Source organism: Eubalaena glacialis, chromosome 13, assembly GCF_028564815.1.
Source record: "Eubalaena glacialis isolate mEubGla1 chromosome 13, mEubGla1.1.hap2.+ XY, whole genome shotgun sequence".
Lineage (NCBI taxonomy): Eukaryota > Metazoa > Chordata > Mammalia > Artiodactyla > Balaenidae > Eubalaena > Eubalaena glacialis.
The window spans coordinates 89,863,084-89,891,033 of record NC_083728.1 but is presented as its reverse complement, the minus strand read 5'-3'; the positions used below and the strand labels follow the sequence as shown (position 1 = coordinate 89,891,033).

Genomic DNA, 27,950 nt, shown 5'->3' with positions numbered 1-27,950 from the left:
GGCTAGTTTTCAACCAAACTCTGGGATGTCCAGACCACCAAAAGTTAAGTTAAATCGAATCCTGCCAGGCTTAATCTCAGTTGCGAGCATGCAGGTGGGGTCGTGCCCACCTGGAGTTCTGCGTGGCTTCATGTTTGGAGCACACTGGGGCACTTGCATTACGTTCTTTGTCTGATGTTTATCTGTGGTCTAAAAATCACATTATTGCTCAAGATAAAAACCAAGTCCAGCAATTACTTTGGGCAAATGCCTCACAGTTTACCACTTCAGGCCTAGGGACCGGGGAAGGAATCCCAACTCTCAGCACCTTTAGCTGCTAGAATATTCCTGAGGATGAACCAGGGACCCATGGCTGGTGTGGTCTACAAACAAGCAACCAGAGAGACTCAATGCAAGACCAGAATTTTAAAAACTTTAACAATTTATTAGTCTTATTTTCCAGTAAAATAGTCACATAATGTCAAAAGAATGGAATGAAAGAGATGTAGCTGACTACCTTTAATTCCACATAAATATTTAAAATCTAAAAACCTCAGGGGATCATCAGGCTGAGTAGAAATTTGATTCTTCAAAGCAAGTATTGCTTTACTATTGTCATTAATCCAGTCAATAATATGACCAATAACCTGCAATGGTAAACAAAATGCTTGCTGAGCTGTTTTTTTAAAAGATGTTTCAGTGAGCCCTTGTCAGTCAATCCAAGAAGAATATGTTACTGAACTGCGTCGCACAAAGCTTCTTGACCTCTTCTGCAAAAAGAAGAGAAAACGGTGAGTAAGGCATAGAAATTCTCGCTTGAAAGGTTATATAATATATATCAGTACCTTAAATTCCCTGGAGTAAAGTTGGTCATAAATAAAGGTCTGCATTAATTTTGACCTTAAATCTCAGAAGCCTTGATAAATGCTAAGCTCAAACCCAAAGTGTCTAAGACACCCGCAGGTTGGGGGGTGAGGAGCACAACTTATAAAATCTTGAGGAATCTGATTCAAAAACACAGAAACTCTAGCTGCAACCCTGAATTGTGGATCGGGAGCTCCAACAGTGGCGTCATTATCTGGACTTTACTCAATTCCCGTTTTAAATGAGGCGTGTAGGGGCTTCCCTGGTGGCGCAGTGGTTAAGAATCCACCTGCCAATGCAGGGGACACGGGTTCGAGCCCCGGTCCAGCAAGATCCCACATGCCGCGGAGCAATTAAGCCCACGCGCCACAACTACTGAGCCTGCGCGCTAGAGCCCGCGAGCCGCAAATACTGAGCCCGCGTGCTGCAAATACTGAGCCCGCGTGCCACAACTACTGAAGCCCGTGCGCCTAGGGCCTGTGCTCCGCAACAAGAGTAGCCACTCCAATGAGAAGCCCGCGCACGGCAACAAAGAGTAGCCCCCACTCGCCACAACTAGAGAAAACCCACGCGCAGCAACAAAGACCCAACACAGCCAAAAATAAATAAATAAATAAATGAGGCATGTATTCACTGAGGTTGTTTCTAATGCATAGACTATTAATACAAGTAGTGGTATCAAGAGAAAAGTGTAATACACCCCAGAAGATGTCTGCAGAAGAAACCTCACACCTGACTGTCCTTACAGTTGACACTTGGGGTGCACTGCCCCACTGTCCTACTCCCGAATTGACCAAATGATGATTTCTTTTAAGCAACAGGGGCATCTGCTTAAAATCTCAACAGTCATGATTTGTCCTATTTAGCATGCTCCTTAGTACACTGAAAAGATAGTTTTTAAATATCAGTAGCATTAAAATTCTGCTCAAATACCAAACCCTATTTACCATTTACTTCAATGAGGTTTGCATTTTTTTGATTCAAAATAACATACAGCTCCCGCTGGTCAGACTTTTTCCCAACAACCCAATAATCACTCATTGCTTTCACGATGATTTCTTCATCTTCATCCACTCTGTAAGAAAAGAGTTTCAAAACGCAATTGTTTATTTTATATATACAGCTGGATTGTAAAAAACATTCTAAAACAAGAAACAGGAAACTTGAGCCATTTGAAAAGTTCAGGGAGTCCCCTGTGAGTGACCAGCCCCTTCTGGGCTTAATGATGTTTGGAACTGGTGCCCAGGGAGGTGGTCAGGACCTCTGAAGGGGCCTGGGGTCACTCGGTTTTTGAAGATGATTCCTTTAAAGTCTCTTATTAGAAAGTGGACGTCTAATTGGTGAGGTGGTTAGAATTACCTTGTAAAATCACTGTTGATGTCACCCAGAATCTTCATTAAATCTGGATGAACAGACGTAAGTGACACACTGGGTGTTTTCCTCATGTGAATTGTACTTTTTTCTGCTAAATTCATATGGTTGAAGTAGATAAACTTAAACTGGGGTTCTTTTTCAGACCTGTGAAAACATGTTATTGAAGTGGTAACATTCTGAAAGAACAATTACCCAAATATACAACTACACTGTAAAAACTCTAAATGTGTAATGGCTAAGGTGGTATTTTCAATGGCTGGGCCTTCAAATCAAGAACCTCAGTTAAGACCTAACATTCAGCAGTAACTTATTTGGTATCGGTGAGGTATTCAAAATGACTGAATTTCCCAGCGAGCTCAAGTATGTACTTTTAAAACCCCAAATATTTTAACCATTATGTGATGATTTTTTTTTCAAGTACAGTGTTTTATAAATGGCAGTCACTCAGTTATTTGTTCACTTAAAAAACAAAAAACAAAGTAAATCAATGCAGGTCATTTATCTTCCAGTGAAGGGATCAGCAAACTATGGCTCTGGGACCAAACCAGGCCCTGTTTTTCTAAATAAAGTTTTACTGGGACACCCATATGCCTATGTATTGTCTACAGCTGCTCTCGCGCTTAAAGGATAGTTGAATACTTGGAACATACACAGCGCACAAAGCCTAAAGTACTTACTATTTGGCCCTTTGCAGAAAAAGGTTGCTGACCCCCGTACATCTCATTTATCCCACAGCTGCATGTATGTAAACTGCCACAGAACGGAAGCTTAGCAATGTAAGTAACAAAGCTTTCATCATCCTACTCAGAGATCATTCTAAAACGTATCAACCTCCTCTGAAGTATTTAATTGGGATTTACCCTTTTATTATTCTGGATGACTGGGCAATGCTACTTCGCTGTCTCCCGGGTCAGAGTCTGAGACCCCTCGGGGAGCCACCCTGACAGCTGGGCCACTCGGCTTTCAGGGGCCTCCCCTCCCTCACCTCTCACTGTGCCTTAAATTCACAATCGGGGGTCTGCGTGAGAGCCTGGGCAGCCCTGCCACTGGGGGCCAGAAGCCTTCTCTGCTTACTACAGGGGGAGCAGCCACGCGCTGGGGGGCTGAGGGTGCCAGAAATCCGACCTCCGGGGAAGTGGGTTACTACTGTAATACTCTACCTCTAGGCAAAGAAAGAATGTGGACGATTTAGTTCCCAGGGAAATGAAAATAGAATTCTTATAAAACCAGAATTTGTTTTTAGTAGGCCCCTAAATCTAAGAAAAGCAAGTATAATTACAAGAAAAATTGTCTGGAAAGATGAAAATTTTAAAAGAAGTTTGGAAAGAGTTGTAAATTTAGTTGTTTGGACAGACTAACTTCTATGACCTTCGATCAGGCTTAAAGTTCTGGTTATTTGTCTAACACTCTGTGTGGCGTTCCTCTTTCTCTCATTTATAACATGTACAACACTCTTCTAAGAAGATCGGAATTCTTCCTTTTGTAACCCCACATGGACATTCACATGAGAGACGTTACTTAGGTAGTTAGGACAGGGGCAAATGCGGCCTCTTTCCACTCCACCCACCATGAAGGATGATGTAAAAACGAAAATAGAAAAAAACAGTTACTTACAATGTACTGTTAATAAAAGAAAACAAGATCTGCTCACATTAAAAATAGCGGGGATTCCCTGGTGGTGCAGTGAAGAATCCGCCTACCAATGCAGGGGACACGGGTTCCAGCCCTGGTCCGGGAAGATCCCACATGCTGCGGAGCAACTAAGCCCGTGCGCCACAACTACTGAGCCTGCGCTCTAGAGCCTGCGAGCCACAACTACTAAGCCCGCGTGCCTAGAGCCCATGCTCTGCAACAAGAGAAGCCACCGCAATGAGAAGCCCGCGCACTGCAACGAAGAGTAGCCCCCGCTCGCCGCAGCTAGAGAAAGCCCGCATGCAGCAACAAAGACCCAATGCAGCCAAAAAAATTAATTTAAAAAATAAAAATAAATAGAAAAAAAAGAAAAGATAACAAGATCTGCTCACATTAAAAATAGCAGGGCTTCCCTGGTGGCACAGTGGTTAAGAATCCGCCTGCCAATGCAGGGGACACGGGTTTGAGCCCTGGTCTGGGAAGATCCCACATGCCGCGGAGCAACTAAGCCCGTGCGTCACAGCTGCTGAGCCTGCGCTCTAGAGCCCGCGAGCCACAACTACTGAGCCCATGCGCCTAGAGCCCATGCTCCACAACAAGAGAAGCCACCGTGATGAGACGCCTGCGCACCACAATGAAGACCCCAGGCAGCCAAAAATAAAATAAATTTATATAAAAAAAAGAGGTCACAGGGATATCTCCCATGAGTAAAGAGCATCAATTTCACTGAGATGCCAGAGACTTAAATGTTTAAGGACCAGTTATGTGAAAACCTTTCCAAACTTCCAAAGCCTACCTGGAAAGGTTACTGTGAGCTGTGAACCAGGGGAGGAAATGACCAGATGTTCAGTGCACACCTAACTGCTCGCAGAGTTTCGCCTGTGGACTTGGGCAGCTGGCTGGGAGCAGGGACCAGCTGTGGTTTTCATTTGTTCTGGGCTGTGTTCCAGAGAGCTGAAGGTTGCCAGATACACGATTTCTAGCTGAATATGGCTACTGGCCATTCCTCACTTACCAGACCAAACTTAAGGCAAAGAAGACTTCCTCCACCCCACTCCGCTATTAGACACCACTGACCACAGCCGGGCCAGGTCTTCCCATCTCGCTTTCCTCCTGCTCCTGCCCGTGTCCAATCCCGGGTCTGCTCACAACCGACCCGTACTGTTAATGGTTACGCCCCTCACTTGTGGTAGGAATCCCAGCGCACTCAGCCTCCCAGGCAACCGGGTTACTTTACACATTTATTCAAGAAGACTGATAAAAAGGGATTATAAAAAAAAATTGCTCACGGGAAAGAGGTTCCGTTTCTAATAACTTTCTACATCCTCCTCCTCCTTCCTGCCTTTTCAAATTTAATATTAGAATTGGCTAGTGAATAGGGGTGTGTGAAAGAAACAAAAACTAAAGTCTCAGATTCAGAAAACTATCGACTTGGGGGAAAATTTTAAGTTACAGCCCTCCTGCAAGCCCTTAAAAATTCTAGGTGAATTAGAGATTTACCACAGAAGATAAAGCCAGGAATGTACCAGAGATAAAAATGGGACATTTTTACAATATTGGGGTGGAAAGCCCCAAGTGTGCCACTAAAGAGAAATCCAAAGGCAATGATTAATAAAACTGACTAAATATAAAGGAGAGAGGATGCAACATGACTAAAGGGTATTACATTAGGAGTAATACCTAATGTAAAAGTAATACCAGATGTATTGTAAAAGTAATACCTGATGTAAAAGTAATGTAAAAGTAATACCTGATGTAAAAGAAAAAAGACAAAGCACTTCAACGGAAAGAGCCAGAGGACGGGGACAACTTGTGGAGGAGACAGAAATGCCCATGAACAGACGAGGAGATGCCCAACCTCAGTGTCCCTGTCAAAGTGCGAGAGCATGGAGAACGGGAGCTGGTGGCACCGGCGGGAGGGGAAGATGGCTCCACCCTTGCGGGAGCCGAGCCACACAGTAAATGTGCATTTCCTTTGCCCCAGAGCTCAATCCTAGGGATTTCTCTTGAGGAGATAATTAGGTGTTTAAGTACCAGACTGTTCAATACAGAACTGTTTGTAATACTAATAGCCATAACCAGCCCTAACCATTAAATGGGAGAACGATTAAGCAAATAGGACACACTTTTCCTATTAAATACTATGAAGCCATTAAAAAGAATGAGGTAGGTCTGTATTTATTGGTTTAAACTGATGCTCATACCATATATTTATTTATTTATTTATTTAAAGCTACAGATTTACAGCATGATATATTTTCAAACGTCCATGTGTAAAAAATACCATGTGTGTATGTCACTGTGTTTATATGTGTGTACAAGTCCAGAAAGACAGAAGCCAAATAAGATTTCCAATATTTCTATTTTGGAATTGTTTAAAAATTAAGGACATAAATTACTCTCAAAAAAAGAAAAAAAAAGAAAAATAATAGAATTTTAAGTTCTGGAGAAGAAAAATACTGAGGTGGCCCACAAAGGAACAGAAACCAATCACCAAACAAACCTACTTCACACCATTCTTTAAAGGGCTGACCTCAATTTCATACGGAACGTTAAGAGCTGCAGTTTATAAATCTGGACTCAACGCTAAACACTGGCGCACAGCCCCGTGGGCACTTTCTAGCGGGGGCTGCAGCCGAGACAGCAGAGGTCCCGGAGCTGGCCTCTGGGATCAGGACAGCTGGCTAACATAGCCCCCTCCGCCCCCCAACAATGCCCCTGACATGCTGCTGGCTGGGGTCTTTCCTCCCTCAGGGCTGCCTCTAATTGCTCTGGGATATGACTTATGGAGCTCCCAGGACTGGCATGTAAAATGGCTTGATTTGCGTCAGAAGGATTTCTGGAAGAAAACTACATTATCTTTTGTACTCAAAAGCTTTTATCTTTAGTCAGTTGATGGTTACGGTTTGGCAATCAAAGCTCCTCACATATAAAACATCTCAGATGCATCGAGAACCATCTTCAGGTCATGGTTTCAAAGATAAGAACAACTACGTTCCTAGAATTCCTGTTATTGGGCACACCCCTAAATTGTGTGGCACTTATTTCACCATCACGTATGCCAGGTACCCTATCCTCCAGGGGCTAATGGTACTGTTCAGTGATTCTCCTAACAGTCAAGAAATTGTCCTTTAGACAGGAATTGACAGATCTGTGCCCAAACATACATGGCAAAATGCCGATGGAAGAATCTAAGTGGGGGTATATGTGTATCCACTGTACAATTTTTTCAACCTATGTTTGAAAATTTTCATAATAAAATATCGGAGAGAAAACTGCTAATGATAGGATAATTAATATCCAAGGCCATCTCCTTTCTTCTGTACAATCCCAAAGAGGGTTAACCTGATTTGTAAAATAAAAGGTACCAGACAGCAAGTTTACCTCTGGATATTTGTCAATGAGTTACTTGATATTCATCATATCTGCCGAAAGCATGGGCAGAGCAGTTAAAATGTCCAGTCATCTCCCAAGGGTTTGGGGATGTAGGTAAGTACACTTAATCATTCTCCACTCATAACTTGCATGATCCAACACAGATTTAAGTCACATGCTTCCTTCAAAATCGAAAATCTGTCAGGTTCATGGTCAAAAAGTTAGATTAAACAGCACTGTCAAGATATAAGCTGGTCAGGCACTTGCATTCCTTGGCTGTATCTTTTCTAAAACGAAGTAAGCTGTCAGCAGTAAAAATCCACTTGCAGATACAAAACCTACCCGTGCTTTCACCTGGAGCCCGTGTGGGACCTCTCTGTGGGCTGGTGCTTATGTAAGACCACATACATACAACATATGATCACTACAAGCACAAGGTTATATATAAATTCACAGCATTTTAGTAACTTCTCAAACACACGGGAAGCCCATATAAAGAAGCCTTTTATTCCTTAAAGTACTTTCCATTTATGCACTTTACCATTACAGTCATTCGACTTTGCACTGAGAAGAGAGTAGAAAGAGGTTCAGTGACTTTTCAAGGTGTTTTTAGAACCAAGGTGAGTTTAACCTCGAGTCTCCTGATACTCAGCCTAGAGCCTTTCAAGACGCCAGACTCAGCACCAACGCCTACTGGCTTACATCACAGGCAACCTCACCAGGAACATTTCTGCACAAGAGGCAAAGTGCTTTCCGTCTATGCAAAGCAAAACCCTGCTGATTACCTCTGCCAGTGTGGATTTCACAGCCTGGGCGGGTCATGTGGGATGTGAGGTGAACTCACAAGGCCAAGACCACAGGCAGAGCTAGCACACCTAACCCCACACGTTCACACCACCATTGCGGAGGGCTGAGGGGACGCATTAAGAGAAGACCCGGCCCCGACCGTCATTGTGGGGCAGAAAAACTCAGAAACAGCTCCCCAGGAAGCTTTGCAGACAGGACCAAACAGCACATTTGTTCTCTGGATTCAGAGTTTATACGAACCTTAACACCATCCACGTTCTAAGCAAAAACCACCCTTATTCTTCCAAAGCCAGTTAAATGCTTGAAAGCAAACACAAAGCAAAGTACAAACCCAGATATTCTTTTGTTGATGTTAAACTGCTCACAAATGTCAGATGCCAGCACTGTGAGCTGGGGCCCGACAATGCTGTCCAGTCTTCGGCAAAAGTCCAACGTAGGCTGGATAGAGGCTAACAAGTAATTCAAGAAACACCAGTGAGTGTTAGGCCACTGTGTTAAAAAGGTCAATTTTCATTTTACCATCTTAACAAAAATATTCAAATGAAAACTGTACTGACCTGGGAAATAATTAAATGATCAGATCCCCCTCCCCTCCCAAATAGAAGAGAAACAGAGGAGCCAGAATTAGTTATATTTAAGATGAAAAAGAGGCAAAGACCTATCTCACTGTGAATGTTGATTGAAGCACTCCCTGCGGGGTAGTAAATTGACTGCCTACCCCCAGCAGACCTAGGAAGGTCAAATATTTATTTAACAAACACTACACAGCACTCACAGGCCAGGCACTGTTGGCGCTTTACAAATATTCCCTCATTTAATCCTAAAGCCCCCTTTGAGATGGGTACTCCCATAATCATTTCACGGGCAGGAAGGCACAGAAAGGTGCCCAGGTCCTACTGCTGAGCAGCAGGAAAGCTGGGACTTTAACGATATTAGAAATAGCTGGTTAAGATGGCAGAGGCCCCAGATGGAGGCTTAATACAGCCTCCCTGTTGCTACGACAACTTGTTTATCATTTAGGAACAGACCACAGCAAAGTGTAAAGAGAAAAGGCTCAGCTAATCAGGTGAAATCAGATACAGGTGTGTACCTACCGTCAATCATAAAGCACACAGCTGCACTCATGGCCTGCGGGAGGAGGGGAGAAAAGAAACCAAAGATTAGAAAATGGTACAAAAAAAGAAGACTTAAATAATCAAATGCAGTGGCCTTGTTTAAATCTTTATTTAAATATATCAACTTTATAAAGACTTTTTTAGTCAACTGGAGAAATCTGGATAGGGGCTGGATAATAGATGGTATTAAGGAAGTTATTAACATTATTTTGGTCCGGTGTGATAATGGCAGGGTGGTGATATTAAAACAGAGGTCCTTATTAGTTAGAGACGCAAAATGAACTATTTATAAGGGAAATGAGATGATTTAAAATGCTCTAACAAAAATCCAGAACATGGGGACACGGGTTCCAGCCCTGGTCCGGGAAGATCCCACATGTCGCGGAGCAACTAAGCCCGTGCACCACAACTACTGAGCTTGCGCTCTACAGCCCGCGAGCCACAACGACTGAGACCGTGTTCCACAACTACCGCCCTTGCACCTAGCGCCCGTGTTCCACAACAAGCGAAGCCACCGCAATGAGAAGCCCGCGCGTCGCAACGAAGAGTAGCCCCCGCTCACCGCAACTAGAGAAAGCCCGTGCACAGCAACGAAGACCCAACGCAGCCAAAAATAAATAAATAAAATAAATAAATTTATTAAAAAAACCCAAAACACCAGAACATGTAGAGAAGAGAGATGAAACATTAGCATACTATTAATTAAGCTGTGTGATAGGTACCTGGGTATTCATTATTCTAATCTATTTTTGTGAATGTTTGATAATCTCCATTAACACAAGTTAAAAAAAACAGCAAATTAATGTCACCTCATCTCACTTTTTATTATAGCAAATACTGCAGTTATGACATGAGTAACAGGAACCTACAGCAAGCCAGATCATAAATAAATAGCCCCAAATATTTAAATTTATCAGAGCAATGTATAGTGTTAGAAACAAGGTCAAACAGAACATATACGCTTATGATGAAAATGCAAAAGACTTCCTTCTCTGAGGCCTGTTCGCCCGGCAACCACTGTTAACGTTCTAGATAACATGGTCAACACCACTGTCGCCTTTGGCCATCATGAGGGATGAGGCCCCTCTCCAGCCGCTCCCCCCACCCCCAGAGCTTACAGACCCTCTAGTTCCTCCACTGGATGGTCACCTTACAGCCTCAAATGGCTCACTTCTCACGTCACCAGTCACAGGCACAAGCTCCTGAACTGCCACTTCTGAATGACGATATTAACATTGCCCCTGTCCCTGCACCTCTCCCCACTTCTGCCTCTCAACCTCTGTCAGCTGTTAACTTTATTTTTAAGTGGCCAAAGTTAATAACATTTATGCTATTTTGTAACCGAATCATGATTATTATTTGCCCATAAACAGGCTGCAAACTGGGTGACTTACAGGCCAGTTCCATCCAATACAGGTGTTTCTTTGTGTTTAAAGTAATTTTGACTTAGATGCCAACTGGTTTTCTACCAAAATTCCGATTTCCAGCCTCTCCTAAAGCGTCAAGAGATCTGGGACCGCTGGCTCTTCACTCTGGTCACTACCTGGCAGACCTGCACAACGGCTGGTCTCCTTGGGACACGAACTCTGTGTGCCACAGGGTCCTGAAGCCTGATCCAGCTTGCTTGCCTTATGTCTGCGCCTCAGGCATTTGCACAACTGATCCCTTCCAAGGTGATTGTTTTTTTTAAAAGTGCCTTTTAAAGTCTCTATTTAAAAAGTTGAAGAATTTCAAATATATTAAAAATGTACACAGAATGGTATATGTGAACCCCACTGACCATCGCTTTCTCAGTAACTGTCACCTCGTGGACAATCCTGCCCCATCCACCGCCCCGGTCCCCATATTAATGCTCCCTCCCCAGTGAAACACCATCACTGGAGAAAAATATAAAAAACAATCACTTAAATTTCCAGAGGGAAATTGTCCTAACAGCAGACAGCAAATGGAGGAATGGTTATAAAAGACAATCTACTACATCTCAGTATTACAGTCTCTCAGCTTTATAGCTATAAACACATGTATTAAAAAGAAGAAAGATCTCAAATCAATAATGTAAACTTCCATCTTAAGACCCTGGAAAAAAGAGGAGCAAACTAAACCCAAAGCAAGCAGAAGGAAGGAAATAACAATGATTAGAGCAGAAATAAGTTGAAATAGAGAGCAGAAATAAGTTGAAATAGAGAACAGAAAGACAGAAGAGGAAAAAACGAAATCAAAAGATGATTCTCTGAAAAGATCAACAAAACTGAAAAATCTTTAGCTAACCTGTCTAGAGCAAGGAAAAAAGAGAGAAGACTCAAATTACTAAAATCAGGAATGAAAGGAGACATCATTACTGACTTTAAAGGAAGAGAAAGATTATAAGGCTATAATATTATGAAAAATTATACACCAACTTGAATAACTTACAATAGACAAATCCCTAGAAAGATACAAACCACTGAAACTAACTCAAAGAAAAGTAGAAAATCAGAAAAGATCTATAATAAGCAAAGAGACTAATTAACAATTTGAACACTACCCACAAAGAAAAGCCCAGATGTAGATGGCTTCACTGTAACCAAACATTTGAAGAATTCACACCAATCCTTCACAAAGTCTTCCAAAAAACAGGGTGTTAACCCTGATACCAAAACCAGACAAAGACTTCAAAAGGACTCCTGAACTAGCAGTTGGTGTGAGAAGTGAAGGTGATCTTGGGCACCCCTGAACTTTGCTACCATAAGCCATTGAATTGTACACTTTAAATGGATGAATACACGCTGTGTGAATTGTATCTCAGTAAAGCTGTTTTTAAAAAAGACACAGGGACTTCCCTGGTGGTGCAGTGGTTAAGAATCCGCCTGCCAATGCAGGGACACAGGTTAGAGCCCTGGTCCGGGAAGATCCCACATGCCATGGAGCAACTAAGCCCGTGCGCCACAACTACTGAGCCTGCGCTCTAGAGCCCGCGAGCCACAACTAGTGAAGCCCACAAGCCTAGAGCCCGTGCTCCACAACAAGAGAAGCCACCGCAGTGAGAAGCCCTTGCACTGCAACGAAGAGTAGCCCCTGCTCGCCACAACTAGAGAAAGCCTGCGTGCAGCAACGAAGACCCAATGCAGCCAAAAATAAATAAATAAATAAATAAATATATTAAAAAAAAAAAGACACAAACTCTTAATGTAACTGAAATGCCATCATCACACCTAAAATTACATCTATGGTTGACTCTAAAAATGAAAATCCAATACACAACACAGCAAGCCAGGTTCCTGTTTCCTTCATTAAGGGATCAAAGTCATTACCCCTGAGTCATTCAAAGGAGAATGAGTTTAGCTCGACATAAAAATGGACATTTCCCCTCCAATTACTGCTCTAAATTATGCCTTATTTTAGTTTGGCTCATTTTCAGACCACATCTTTTTGTATACTTTCCCTACAATTCCCTCCTCCCTCCCCACTCCTTATCACATCACACACTGAATCAAATCTTTTTTTTTTAACTGTTTTTTTTTTTTTAATTTTATTTTCTGGCCGTGCCGTGCAGCATGTGGGATTCTAGCTCCACAACCAGGTATTGAACCCGTGTCCCCTGTATTGGAAGCACGCATCTCAACCACTGGACCGCCAGGGAAGTCCCTGAGTCAAAGCTCTTAGTCATACTACCTTATGAATGAAGCCTCTTTTCATTATGGGGCCCCTGCCCCTAATACAGAGCCAGCCCCCCACCCCTCTGGTCCACTGTGGAAGCATCTCAGGTGAGAAGTCCCTCAGCAGACCTGAGGAGTGCTGTCATCTCAAGCCTTCCTTTCACTGTTCTCATAGGTAAGATCCACTGTTCTGGATTCCAAGGTGTTTTGTTTCTTGGTTTCCTGACTTATTCTACTGAGATACAACCTCATGCAACATCCTAAGAAAGGATGCACAGGGAGTCTTTTGAGACTTTTCATGTTTAATATCTCTCTCTTCTATCTCAACCACCATCCACAGTTTGGCCTGGCAACCATTCTACACCAAAAATCATTTCCCCTCAGAACTCGAAAGTCTTTCTTCCATTGTCACCTGACATCTAGTGCTGGTAAGAAAACTGCTAATCTCAGCTTCATCTTTTATAGGTGACCTGGTTTTCCTTCTGGAAGCTTTGAGGATCTTCTCTACACTTCTGAAATTGCCCACTGTTGTGTGCAGGCATGGGTCATTTACATTTACTGTGCTAGACACTCAGTGGGCCTTTCAACCTGGAAAACGTGTTCTTCTTCAGCTACACATTTCTTCATAAGACCACTTTACTAATTTCCTCTCCTCCACTTTGTTAATTACATGTTGAAATTCCTCTCTCTCATCTTTCTGCTCATATTTTATCGCTGGTCATTTTATCTTACATTCGGGGACAGGCCAACATCTTTAACACTTCCAATAGATTTCTGAAGTCAACAATTACATTTTCAGGGGGAGGGGAGATGAGGGGTTATTGCTTGGTGGGTTGGGAATTTCTCTTCGGGGTGAAGAAAGGTTTTGGAAACAGTGCTGATGGTTGCACAACATACTGAATGTACACTGAATTGTACACTTAAAAATGGTTAAAATGGCAAATTTTATGTTATACATATCTTACCCTAATAAAAATTTTTTAAATTATATTTTCAATTAACCTAAGTTTAACATAACCCCGAATCTCTGTCGTCCTATTTCATTTTTATAGATACAACTTCTCTAGTCTTCGTGGATGTTAATTTTTAAAAGTTCTCTTCTGATCCCAGAATCATTCTTGCATCTCTCAGGACCCACAGTTTTGGTTTCCCAGTCGCACTTCCGGATGAGGGAACCGAAAGGCTGACGGGGTGAAGAGGCCTGGCCTGGAGCTGAGGGCAGCAGGTGCCGACATCCACGTGAGCCGCTCCAGCTTTCCCCAGGTCATTACTTCCTTTCAGAAGCTCCTCAGTTTGCATCCAGGGGTAGATGCTCGGCTGTCTGTGTTGAGCATGGGGAACAGGTGGCTGGCTGGCTTACATCCAACACTTCACTCACTCCCCTTCTTTCCAAGCCCACTGCCCACTCCTGACTCCTTGGGTCACTGCCTGCCTCCAAGCCGGAGCTGCTCAGGCCCCTCGGGGCGGGCGGGCTCCTGCCTCAGCGCACCCCGTCCTCCACTCACATTCCAGGCTGGAGCTTCCTCACTCTCCTCTGCCAAACACATCTTTCCATCTTCCCGGAAGTTACAGGATCCCCCTCATCCTCTGATTTCATCTCCTTCCTGTGCACTTACGGCATCACCTCTAAGCCTTTATGAACTAAAACGTAACTGCACTCTCAGGCAGGAAAGAAGAAAAACAACACAGGCTCAGCCTTCTTTCTCGAACCAAAAACTGCTTTTAAAAAACCCAACCTGGGACTTCCCTGGTGGCACAGTGGTTAAGAATCCGCCTGCCAATGCAGGGGACACAGGTTCGAGCCCTGGTCCGGGAAGATCCCACATGCCGCGGAGCAACTAAGCCCGTGAGCCACAACTACTGAGCCTGCGCTCTAGAGCCTGTGAGCCACAACTACTGAGCCCATGTGCCACAACTACTGAAGCCTGAGCCCATGCTCCACAACGAGGAGCCACCGCAATGAGAAGCCCGCGCACCGCAACGAAGAGTATCCCCCGCTCGCCGCAACTAGAGAAAGCTCGCGCGCAGCAACAAAGATCCAACACAGCCAAAAATAAGTAAATAAATAAATTTATAAAAAAACCCCAACCTAACATAAATATACATCCTTACAAGATAATATCCTGACAGAAACTCAGACTATCCTTATGGAATTAGCAAGTCCACAGCTTTCAAATCAGAGCGAAGGCAGGATCCACTGGAGCGTGGGCAGGCATCGAACAACAGGCAACACGGGCCTTGACGGCCTCTGATCTGTCCGCGTGCAGGACTTGAAACATGTGAGTCACAGCCTCAGACAGTGACTCTTGCTAATCACAGAACTACTGTTTAATGGGGACTGAAAGTAACCCTCTTACTCCAGAAAGCACCCATTTTGAGTTTTACAATAATCAGAACTTGCAACACCTGTTCCAAGAAACACATAAGAGGTCTGCCCACCGACTAGTGTACCCGTGCAAGAAAGATTTACTTTGGTATCAATCTGTAACCCTGGAGAGAAAGACCACTGTTACCTTATAAACAATTAAATGCAGAGCTTCATAAGTGTCATCTGTATTTACAAAAATTTTGGGGAATCTGCATTTTGCTTCTGGATCATTAAGGTTCAAGGGTCCAGTGAGAAATCTGAAAAGGAAGCACAGAGATGACTTGATTCAATTAGGCAGATTATAAACAGGAATATATAAACAGTGCATTCCTATAAGGGTGTTAGTTAATATATGGCCTTTTTGGGAAGCTAGACATTACTTAGAAAACACCAGATCAGAATATAAAAAAGTAATCGTTTTAATTCATTGGAAACAAAAGAATTTCCTTTGTTGATTATTGTCAATAAAGTAGCACAAAGGTAATTCAGTGTTCATGATTTTATCTTTACCAAAAAAGATAATAAAATCCAATACTGTCTATCAAAGGACAGAAGTCCTACCTTCCATAGTGTTGAAGATTTCCGGGCATTTCTGCCCTTATTGGAGAATCCCTTCCCGCCAACTGTAAACAAATTTAATGTTGACAAGTGACTTATTAGATTTCCTATATTCAAAGCTTTGAAAAACAGCATTTATACTTACTAGTTGGCTCCATGCCATTTTTCTATATCAATTTTCCATATTCCTCCCCACCAAAAAAAAGGGAGGGGGGATTACAGAGGTACAGAAAGAACTCACTGGTTTTAAACAGAACTATCATAACTTCACTGTGCCCTAAATTCCACATACTGACTTAGTTCCTTTTACAGCAATAATTGAAATCTCCCATGTGTTTAATACGTGCTAGGCGATGACATAAATCACGTAATTTCATCTCATATCGCCCCTATGGGGAATGCCGTCTTCCTATTTTCTAGAAATGGAAACAAGTTTGAAGAAGTTCACCAACACACCCAGCCCCTGAGTGGAGGGGCCAGGCATCAAACCCAAGCCTGTGTGACCTGAAAGTCCCTGCCTTCAGCCATGACATGGTGCCTCCTCACAGATCTGTATTTGTAACCCATTCCTGGTTTCTTCTGCTGAAGATACACTACTTCAATATGCATAGGAAATGAAGAAAAATTCCAAATCTAATAGTCACATTAGCTAACACTTATTATTCTTCTAAAACCTTTTGATGTTCTTCTAGTCTATATAAAATTCTAGCATGTAACTGAAAATGAAAGATTGAAAAACAGTAAATCCAATAGTGAAAATGCACAGCTAAGTCTCACACGTGCAGCCTGTACCGAGAGAAGCCCTCACACATCCGTGTTCTCACTGCCACTTCGTACATTCCCATTTTATAAGCCCGGCTCTTTAGACATATAATAACGCACCAATAGAGTGTTCTGCTGTTGCAACAGCACCGTCCACCATGGGAAAGCCTCCTGAAGGATCCTGCTGAGGGTGTGGTTGGAAGCAGGTGCTTTAGCATTAGGCAGACCCCAAGATCAAGTCCTGGCTCCGTCACTTACTAGCTGGGTGACACGGGGTTAAATCATGTAAGCCCCCCAAGCCTGGGTTTACTATCTGTAAGATGGAGATAAGGTACCCGGCTTTCAGGACGGCTGTCAGGATGTCATGAGATAATGCAAGTTTGCTGGGCACTTACACCGTGTCTGGCGTATGGTACACACTCCAGAAACGTTAGCCACTGTATTCAAACTACCCAGAAAGGAGCAAAGTGCAGGACCAGGTCCTTCTCAAAACCTTGAGATTTCTTATCAAAGAGACTTTTTTCCTGTTGTTTCAAGTCATGGCCTTAAAAAACAGAGCGAGGGAGAGGATGCGTGTGTGTGCTCCTGGGTCAAAATGATAATGTTATGGGTTACGAACACTTTTCACTTCCAATCTGACTAAAGCTAAAAAAAGATACTTTGCGGAGAACACTGCAGTATTATTTACAGTTCTCTGCAGAAAACTGAGAAATTAAGTGCCAGAATGGAAAAGCCAGGCAGGAAGTATAAAATCAACTCAAAATCAGATCTCATGTTTGTACATGAAAAGACCACAGAATTAACCACTGTTTTGTCCAAGATCCCTGGCATTTTCAGAGTTCCCAGAACCCGACCTAAAAATCCAGTTTTTCGTCTACTCAATGAATTGCTCCCCTTAAAAACATAGCTTTGCAATTGCATTTGAACGTAACAAAATGAAGAAAAGCTGACATACGTGGTTTTCTGTGCTAAGTGACACACGCTAAATATATACAGTTGGCCTTCGGTATCTGAGGTTTCCACATCTGCAGATTCCACATTTGTGGATTCAACCAACCGCAGGTTGAAAATATTTGGGGCAAAAATTTCTTTTGAAAGTTCCAAAAAGCAAAACTTGAATTTTCCGCACACTGGCAACTATTTACAAAGCATTTGCATTGTATTAGGGGTTTTTTTTTTTTCAATTTTATTAGGTATTATAATAACCTAGAGACAGTTCAAAGTATAAGGAAGGATGTGCGTAGGTTACATGCAAATACTATGCCATTTTATATAAGGGACTTGAGCATATGTGTGTGGATTTGGGTATCTGGGGGGGTCCTGGGAGCAATCCCCCATGGATACCAATGGACAGCTACATGACTAAACATCACACTAATAATGTAAAATATAGATCAGAACTGCCCCACCCACCAAGTTACTCCACCCCCAAATCTGTGTGTGTGTGTGTGTGTGTGTGTGTGTGTGTGTGTATGTATATCTGTCTATATATCTATTTATCCATCTATCTATCTAGAGATTAGTACCCCATCATACCTCAGGTTCGATATGCCTTGGAAATAGAGATGTGGTGAGGTATTTGTATAAAATTCTCATGTCATCTTGTTCTAATCCACTCCTGAAACATCAGAAAAGCACTGTGTTAAAAGTCTGGAATTGGTCTTCTGTCTTTCCATTGCTCTGTGATAAAAGTTCATCTCTCTCTCTCTCTTTTTTTTTTTTTTTTTACATGATATCAAGAAGCCCTTTCCTTGATGGAAAGTTCAAGAATGGAATGAATTAAACTTGAGTCCAGCACTAGAACTCTACCCTGACCTACTAAAGGCTACTACTACATAGCCCTGCATTTTATATGCCATTTGAAGTAAAAAGTCACAGCAGATTTGATTTGCCTTCCACGTGGGATTAGCCAGGGAGCGTTAGCAGCCGCGACACCCCCTTCGGGTAGCAGGTTTCTGCCCACGTTCTGGGTTACACGGGAAGGCCACTTTCTTTCACCCCGCGTCCTGAACACACTGCTATGCTGTAGACGGGGAACTCAAAACGCTATGTCTCAGAAATGTATTTGGATTTTAATTCTCTCCATTCAGTGTAGGCAAAAAGTGGGAAGAGAAAGAAACAAACTTTTGGGCAAACCATCCAATCTGAAACGAGGCAAGAATAAGTGGCACCTGGAAAAGTGCTGAGAAACTAGCAGGTGTTGTTGGACTCTACCTGAAACCGGTTTTTCAGATAAGGATATAAACAGACAATGAGTCTGTATCTGGGTTTTTTTTTTCTATTCAAGATAATTGAAAAAATCCTTGAGGAAGTCTAACTTGATATAAACCAAGCCTCTGCACCACATTCCAGGGGCTCTGTCTTCTTTCCCAGTGGAATCGCAGGTCATGTTAGAAGTCCGGCCTGGCTCGGCACAGAAACGCTGCCTGCTTCCCTGGACTCCTCCCGTTTGTCTTATCTCCTCCTCCTCCTACACCACCTCTCCTCTCCCATTTTCAGAATGTCTGTCCACAGCTAAAACTCTAAAGGGGCCAAACACCCTGAAGCAGGTTTGAAGCTTCCTGCCAAGTAGAACGAAGTCCCGGGTCCAAAGGTGAGGCCAAAACAGAAACAGCTGAGAACTGTCAGCGCTTGGCCTGTGACAACACCAATTCTGCAAGTAACCTGCAGCCGACCGGGCAGATGGACCTTTCAAATCAAACACACAGAAGGTACCCCACTCTTTTCTTTTGCGGAAATAACTGAGGGCAGGGGAAAGAAAGAGAAAGACACAAAACAGGTTCTGGATGTTACTTTCCTTTCAAGACATGAATCCTGGTGGAGAGAGCTTGCTAATGGTTAAGCAGCAGACAGTATGTAAAGAATCACGCTCTGCGCATTTCTTCCAGAGCTGCGCTTCCGGAAACGGTAGCTACTGGGTACATCTGGCTACTGAACACCTGAAATGCGGCTGGTGGAAATGAGTGTAAAATACACACTGGACTTTTAGGATTGAACACAAAAAGAATAGCTCGTTAATAATTTTTTATAGTGTTTACATGTTGAAAAAATATTTGAGATATATTGGGCTAAAAAATATACTGTTAAAATTGATTTCTCCAGTTTCTTTTTATTTTATTGTGGCTACTAGAAAACTTAAAATGATATTTGTGGCCTCTCATTATATGCTTATTGGACAGCGCTGCTCCAGACCAGAGGACACTGAACAGAAAACACCCTATAAAAGGAAACGGAAGACATTTCTTAACTACTTACTATGTGCGCTGTGCTTAGGGCTTTGCATTTATTATTGCACTTAAGATTTAAGGCTAGGCATTAAGTAATTTGATGCTGGTTTTCTGGGTAGAAAATTTAAAAAAAAAATAAGTCGCAGCCAGCTGTTCAGAGCATGAAGCAGCAAGTAGGTGGTTCCCATTCTGCCTATGGGGAGGTCTGCCCGGGTTGTGGAATGTCCACTAGCTCCAACTGTAGCAACCCTCTTCCCAGTATCTGCCACCCCCATCCCTATTCCTGCTCCCCAACAAAAGTAAATGAAGTAATACTGTGTTATAATTATGCAGGATGTTACCATTGGAGAAAAGTTGTTACAACTGCATGTCAATCTTCAATAATCTCAAAATAAAAAGTAAAAACAAAAAAAAAACCCAAAAAAAACAAGAGTTCCTTTCTTAGCACAAGTAAACAAATAAAAGCAAACAAAACCCTGTACTGACAGGTCCACATGATTCAGGACTCTGTCACTGGCTCACGTCAAACAGGAAACAGCCTACCGGTGCTCAGAAGTACAGATGTTCTCAAAGTTTCTCAAATAGTCATTTGATATGAATGATTTAAAAAAAAAAGAAAAATTATTCTTCTGCTCAACTGATTCATTTGTGTGCATGAGATGCTACTACTTTCTCAAGACTGATTTTTCTTTCTGTTTTATATAGGACTCTGCGCCTTGTTTTTACTTCAGTGCGAAATGGACTTCACCTGTTTTGCTCTAAGACCTCCACACCTGCTCTGAGTGAAGCCTCAACTCCAGCGCTGTGAGCTGCGCACAGCCGTGGTCCGGGATCTGTGCACTTCTCCAGAGCCCGCCAACTCTGTTTCTGGTGGTGATGCCAAGTTATTCGAGAATCTCTTTCAGCAGGAGCGTTACCAAGAATGAAGTGGCCATCATTCGACAGAATCCTTCACGGTAGGCTCAGTTTAGTCTATAATACAGACTATGTCACTGTCAAGTGTTGAATGTAAAATAATCTAGCCAAGATCAAAGAGTCTGGTCAACTCTGATTAACTTAAGAAATAGCTAAGGCATTTATTCATAAAAGCATTCACCCCTGAAAAAGGAAATCAATTCACTAAAAAGAAAGTCCTCTCAAAAAAACAGACCAAAAACTCTGGGCGAGACAGTCAACTGACACCCTCCTCCCAACAGAGGAGGGGCCACTGCTCAATCCTTTCACAGCCGCTGCTAAAACCAAATCCACGACTTAGACGCAACACGGTCCAAATGGAACTCTAAGGTATTTCCTACCATCTGCTTTGAGCTCACCGTCAATGCTCTCGGAGCACAAACAACGTGCCAGAAGATACAAACACAAAAACCGAGTGCACTTGAGCAGCTGCCGGAGGGCTTTCAGCTGGCGGCTCCCCGCGGACCTCAGCGGCTCACCACAGGCAGACCGCGCTCAGCTGCGCACAGACAGGCTGGCTCCCCCTCAAGTCTTCAGGGACCTCTCCCCGCAGTCTCAGGCACGTTCACACAGCTCCTCCAGAGTCCGTGTTCGGGAGTTGAAAGCTTTTAGTAACAGTTTATGTTTGCTTCTTGAGTATCAATGCTTTCATCAAAGAAATTATGTATTTGTCCCTGCTACAGGACACAAACACAGTCTGATGACAGTGGGTTACTTCCTGGTTTTATAGCACTTATAACTTGTTGGATATTTTTTAAAAACTAGCTTCCTTAGAAGAAAGTATGAAAATTATGCAGCCTCCCTGGTGGCACAGTGGTTAAGAATCTGCCTGCCAATGCAGGGGACACAGGTTCCAGCCCTGGTCCGGGAAGATGTCACATGCCGTGGAGCAACTAAGCCCGTGCGCCACAACTACTGAGCCTGTGCTCTACAACTACTGAGCCTGTGCTCTAGAGCCCACGAGCCACAACTACTGAGCCTGTGTGCTGCAACTACTGAAGCCCGCACACCTAAAGCCCGTGCTTCGCAACAAGAGACGCCACTGCAACGAGGAGCCCGCACTCACTGCAACTAGAGAAAGCCTGCGTGCAGCAACGAAGACCCAACACAGCCAAAAATAAAAATAAATAAAATAAATTTATTTTAAAAAAAGTATGAAAATTATGCTTTCCACATTTACCATACTGTTTCTTTGAAGATGTTTTTGGAAAAATACCAAAATAAAAATAGGATTCTTGGGACTTCCCTGGTGGCGCAGTGGTTAAGAATCCGCCTGCCAATGCAGGGGACACAGGTTCGAGCCCTGGTCCGGGAAGATGCCACATGCCGTGGAGCAACTAAGCCCGGGCGCCACAACTACTGAGCCTGCGCTCTAGAGCCCGCGAGCCACAACTACTGAGCCCGTGTGCCTAGAGCCCATTATCCGCAACAAAAGAAGCCACCGCAATGAGAAGCCTGTGCACTGAAATGAGTAGCCCCCACTCCGCAATGAGTAGCCCCGCTCGCCGCAACTAGAGAAAGCCTGCGCGCAGCAACAAAGACCCAATGCAGCCAAATATAAATAATTTAATTAATTAAAAAAAAATAGGATTCTTCAATCTAACATTTTCTCTATCTTCCGTGGAACCAGTTTTAAACTCCCCTGCTTGGTAATTTTAAACAAAATTACCCTAATTTTGGTTTAAACAATCACTGCCTTATTTTAACAATATCTAAAAAGACGCATCCTACCCCTCCACCCCCCACCAGCTATTACTTCCAGTTTGACAATATGATATCAATGCAGTCATTGCTATTTTTTATGATCCTAAAAGACGTTCTTCTTCTACACACCAAGCTGTAGGGTACACCTACCAGATGAGTTGATCATTGTAGAGAAAGGCAGTGTACTTGACTATACTCAGGCTTTCTTCCATTCTATTAATAAAGGACTGGATTTTCAAGTAAGTCATTTTATCCAATGGGAAGAAGCTGATCCCGCCAAAAATGTCAAGTAGATCGCATGACTGCAAATGCAACGTTTGCAAATACTGTAGGAAAAAAATAAGGCATAAAAGTTACTAATAGTATACTGAAGATAGTACTCTGACAACTGAAAATAGTTAGTCTTAATTTATGGTACAATTACATGCTAGCAAACAGCACACTGCCAAGACCAACACAGAGGTGAGCCACAGGGAACTGGATTTGAAATCAGTACCAATTTCAAAAAATTCAGTTCAAACATAAGTAGTGTTCATTCAGCATTCTGTTCTCTCCCTTTGAAGCGTTTAAGTCTTCATATCAGTGCTCCTCAGATTAGACTGACCTCCACACATGATATCACGGGCCATCTTACACTAAAATCACGCTGGAAGGGCATACAGTCAGTGTTGATGGACAGGAGAGAAATGAAGACAAGAAGAGGAAGCGGGGACAGTCAGAGTGAATAATTATGGTCATTAAAGTGAAGAAACAGGAAAGAAAAGTACTTCATAAAAACAAAACAATTCAAAAATAGACATCAAAGGTAGTGGAGGGAGAAAGATAAACTGAGAGTCATTTATCTAAGATAAACTGGATTTGACCAGGGGAAGGTCAAATATGCAAAATTTACATTGAAGGAGAATGGCAACTGTGTAGACACATTCACATCAGTTGGGAAAGAAAAATCACACTAATCACCACTAAGAGAAGAAAGTCTGTGTCACAGCCACAGACTTCACCTTGAGTCAATACAGATTACGCCTGTTTAGTGAACATAATCGATCTGTAAGGATGTGAGATTTTGCTAAGTAACCGATCCACCACACAGGAAGTTTGCTTTTGAGTAAGCCCACAGGGACAGACACAGGTGGGGCAAGATGAAGCCAAAAGACATCTCCAAGATGCTCTAAGGAGCTGTGTACAAATGTCAAGAAGCTCTGATTCAAGAGTGCAAATCTAACGAGTCTCCTCACTGGTCTGATCTTGTCACACTATGCCTGAGGCTCTTTGCCATTTCCAACTTCTAGGTTTTTTTTGTATGTGAGAAACAAACCTGTCTGTGTCTCTCTCTAACAGTCTGTTTGGACAACTACCAAGATGACAAATAAAATTCAAAATACTTACCCGATGGAAGAATTTCTCTAATCTTTCTTTTAGGAGCTTGACACCTCCATCTTCCATGGCTCTCAGAAATGTACCATTAAAAAGCTAATGGTGTAAAAGATTAAAAAAAAAAAAACAGTCAATTTCTTATGGCCTTCAATTTCCCAATATAACAAGTTCTTCTTTTCCTTTTACATTAATTCCGCTAATTTCATCCCCCAGTTCCTTTTGAATATAGAAAATATTTACACGAGAAAGCCTGAGTTATAAGTCACAAAATACCAAAACACTGTTAAGTGATACTGTAAATTTTATAAAATCACCTAACTGTTTTAGGCATTTTTTTTTTTAAACCTGAACTCACACCTAAGTTTCAGTTTATATAAATAATATTGCCAGACTTCTTTAATCATGCAAATACCTGCACTATGTACTTTCCTCAAGAACACAGACTCTATTGTTCACTAATGCAGATATACTCCTAGCACAAGTCTGCAAAGAGAGAAGGGCTCAGTACTGAGTAAGTGCACGCATAAACCTCAATACTGTTTCAAAGGCCCCATTATTTCCTCCCCTTAAAATGGACACATAGTCACCTTGCAGTCATGTAAAGAGTTAAGAATTATTTTAAGCATCCCATGTAAACTGGGGTAACTGGCTAGACTCTCAATTTAGAGAGCATGTCACGCTTACCTTGTACATGCTGTAGCACTGTTGGAGCACCGAACTATAAACCTTGTCCTACAAACAACACAAAGACATGGCACAGATCTTAATTTAAGGGAAAGCAAAAAAAGTCTTCGCATAGCAAAGGTACAGTGACTCTCAGCAAAGCAATACAATGCTCATAAACTTGGTCCTATAGTAGTTGTGTGCTGAAAATAAGAGGTATTTAAATTCAATTATGAACCAGTAAGCCTAATTTTTAGGAGGGCTTTAAACACAGATCATCAGTAGAAGGCATTTGTAAGAGACAGTACATGTACATTTTTATAAGATTGTGCTAATGGAAACGATAAGCATAAAATTTTGCTGTGTGTACCCTGAGAAACTTCTGCAGAAGTGACATAGCTTAAATCTGAAAAAATAAGTCACTCAAGATACTAACAAATTTTTTTTCTAAAAATATGAAATAAAAAAGGGCACATTACCAGCAACTCCTCCTCTTGGTATTCGACAACTGGTTTTCCATCCTTACTTTGCTTTTCAATTATGGGATTCCTAACAACCTACAAAGTTTGATCAACTGAAATTACACAATGTTATCAACTATATGTGTTTTAAATTTTCCCCTAAATTAAAAAACTTGGACATGTCCCAACCCAAAACTTCTTAAAAGAGCCCCAATAACAAATACACCAAACAGGAGTCTGATTTTTAAACTGCCACCAACTTTATGGTAACTCTCTTCAGATGCAATGACTGAAGGACTTTCCTGAATTCCTAACAGTAAAGATCACCCATCACTTTATAATACAAATTCAAAAAGGTGTACTGTGTATGTAAATACCATGACCATCCAGAAATTTTCTTCTGGTTCGTTGAAGAACTGTCTGTTCTTCTGTGTATGTAAAGATTTTGCAGGTTTTGATGGACTAAAGGTCCTAAAAAGGTTAAAAGAATGTTAGGGACAATTCTCCAGCATAAGTTTTAAGAATTCACTGAACTCTGCAAAAGCACATTGAAAGGTATTACCTTGTAAACTGTACAATAGCTTCACATAATCCGACATTTCTAATTTTTTCATTCTTTTCTACTTCATTTGGATAGTAAAACAAAATTTTATTTTCCTCCTAAAGTATGAAGAAACAGAATCGCAACATTGACATAAGCATTTTTTCCATCTTAGCTGTGTTGAAAGTGCTACATTTACCGTCAACCTCTCATGCCATACACGTTAGCTGGCAAAACAAAAGACCCTTTTTTAGAAAAACAAAAATTATCTTCTCCTCACGGTGTAAACAACGCCCACCTGCCTGAAAGGCAATTGTGATATTCAGTAAGTCACATGCCATCTGAAATAGCATTAGACAACTATTCTGAAAACTCAGTCTTTGGATTTCTTTCCTCATGCTAATTTGTAATACACCAACGCTTGTTAAGAAATAAGCGTGTGTGCAGGTGCACAGACTTACACCTCCCCACAAATTAAACCCAGCAGGTTCACAGGCATTTGGACTGACAGCCTTTAAAAGGACCGTGATTTCCTGCCAACACATCCTACCGCCGGACATCCGTTGAGGAAGTCACCGTCCCCACCTTAAAAAATAACCATTAAAAAAACCGACCCGCCCCCATCCGATTTAATTTATTAATTTGTTAAAAAAAACCTTTCCGAAGATCCCCCAAGCCTGCATTTAAAGGACTACAGTCTCCCACTCTTGTTCCACGCTTCTAGGCGGGGACTTCTAGCAACAAAGACGTAAACTCAACTTTAATCACCCAGGATTGATGTAGAGAAGAGAGACTCCACCTGTGTGGAGTGATGAACCTGACGAACCTTCACTCAATACAAAGGCTTTGATCCAGGACCTAGAACAGACCCTGCCCGCGTTGTCTGGCCCCCGCCGTAGCCCCTGGCCCGGGCACACACCGGGCACAAAGCAGCCCGGTAAATGCCGCTCGACGAGGGCAGGGTGACAGGTGCTGCCCGGCTCCGGGAGGGCCGGGGCCGCCTCCCGGGCGCACCCCGCGGCTGCTCGGGCCCGACGCCGTACGGCCGCCCCACGCCCTCCTCGGCCGCTTACGGACGCAAGCGCGCGGCCCCGCTCCGCTTACCTCTCCCTCGCGTGGCCCGAAGCGCGGGTTGTAGATGAAGAAGCTCAGTAGCGCCGGCGGGAACTGCTTCTCCTGGGCCGCCCCAGCTCCTGCCCCGGCCGCCGCTGCCGCCATCCCGGCCCGGCCCCCCAGCCTCGGGAGCCTCCCTCTGCCCGCCCAAAGACAGCTGCCGCGAGGAGACCGCACTTCCGCCTCGCTCGCCGTCGTCCCGGAAGTGGCCGCTGCCGGCCCGGAAGAAGAATTCGCAGCTCACCTTCAACTTCTGGCGCGCCTCTGTGGGTTCGTTCCCGTTTGTGTCCTGGGTAGGTGCTTCTTATAACTGTAAGAGTTAAGTTGAGGGTGAAATCGGTTTTTGTAGTTTGTTCGCAGATTTCTGGCCTGGCTGAAGGCGAGGGTTGCGTGTTTAAAGAAAAATGAAACGGTCATAGTTTTCTGTAGAAGGGAGTGTGAAGGTGCAAAGGAAGCCCCCGCGTTACGGGCGGTCGTGCATTCAGCCAGGCAACTTGCCCATTTTTATCATCTACAGGGTCCCTCCGGGCATTTGTGGGCTTTTTTTTCCCCCTCTTTGAGAGACCTCAGGTGACCGCTGGATCAAACCAAACCGTACGGACTGCGCCGTACGCGGATTCCTCTGGCTTCAGGGAGAAAGTTTGCTGCACATGGCGAGGCGCGGTGTGTGGCCTAAGCGGGACAGAGCGTGGCATCTCCCCATAGTGCCCAGTCCCAGACCTTGGAGTGCAGGGCATCGCCCTTTTCAGCTTCTGGGGCCTGTGAATTGTGGCAATTGGAACGGCTCATTATGTCTGGCGCTTGGAGTTCAAGCCCTTGCAGCAGACCGCTTGACCAAACTCAAGATTTTAGTTTAGGTTATCCCTCACAGATTAGGTTTAGAAACAGGACTTCTTATCCAGCCTGGCAGAATAGACCTTCACGTTTAGGGAGGCGGTGTTGGAATTTGGACATGAGACAGATCTGGGTACTTATTCTAGCTCTGTCACTCCCTAGGCGTGCATCCTTGGACTGATTACGTAACCTTTCTCAAGTCTCTGTGTCTTATATGTAAAATAACTAATAGTAAATGCTTTCTCTAGTAGGAATTTCACTTTAAGAATTAAATGGGTGGGACTTCCCTGGTGGCGCAGTGGTTAAGAATCTGCCTGCCAATGCAGGGCACACGGGTTTGAGCCCTGGTCCGGGAAGATCCCACATGCCACAAAGCAACTAAGCCCGTGCACCACAACTACTGAGCCTGCTCTCTAGAGCCTGCGTTCCACAGCTACTTAAGCCCAGGTGCCACAACTACTGAAGCCCACATGCCTAGAGCCTGTGCTCTGCAACAAGAGAAACCACCACAATGAGAAGCCCGCGCACCGCAACGAAGAGCAGACCCCGCTCTCTGCAGCTAGTGAAAGCCCGCGTGCAGCAAGAAGACCCAATGCAGCCAAAAATAAAT

At 43.2% G+C, this 27,950-nt stretch overlaps 1 protein-coding gene across 3 annotated transcripts; it reads right to left on the bottom strand.

Annotated features, from left to right (window-relative positions):
* Positions 1-446: 446 nt before the first annotated feature.
* On the bottom strand, positions 447-26,686 carry CCZ1 (CCZ1 homolog, vacuolar protein trafficking and biogenesis associated). Of its 3 annotated transcripts, XM_061208665.1 has the most exons (15): positions 26,498-26,685; positions 25,415-25,512; positions 25,230-25,323; positions 24,871-24,948; positions 24,413-24,460; positions 23,741-23,824; positions 22,505-22,680; positions 18,006-18,087; positions 15,711-15,772; positions 15,295-15,406; positions 9,126-9,159; positions 8,363-8,480; positions 2,203-2,361; positions 1,791-1,918; positions 447-749 (listed from the first exon to the last, which is right to left on the bottom strand). In XM_061208665.1, the coding sequence occupies exons 1-15, from the start codon at positions 26,609-26,611 to the stop codon at positions 694-696; spliced, it is 1,443 nt and encodes a 480-aa protein (XP_061064648.1). In that variant the 5' UTR covers positions 26,612-26,685; the 3' UTR covers positions 447-693. The 3 variants fall into 3 exon arrangements, with proteins under 3 accessions (XP_061064648.1, XP_061064649.1, XP_061064650.1); XM_061208666.1 differs by lacking the exon at positions 24,871-24,948 and having other exon boundaries at positions 26,498-26,686; XM_061208667.1 differs by lacking the exons at positions 24,871-24,948; positions 25,230-25,323; positions 25,415-25,512.
* Positions 26,687-27,950: the final 1,264 nt, after the last annotated feature.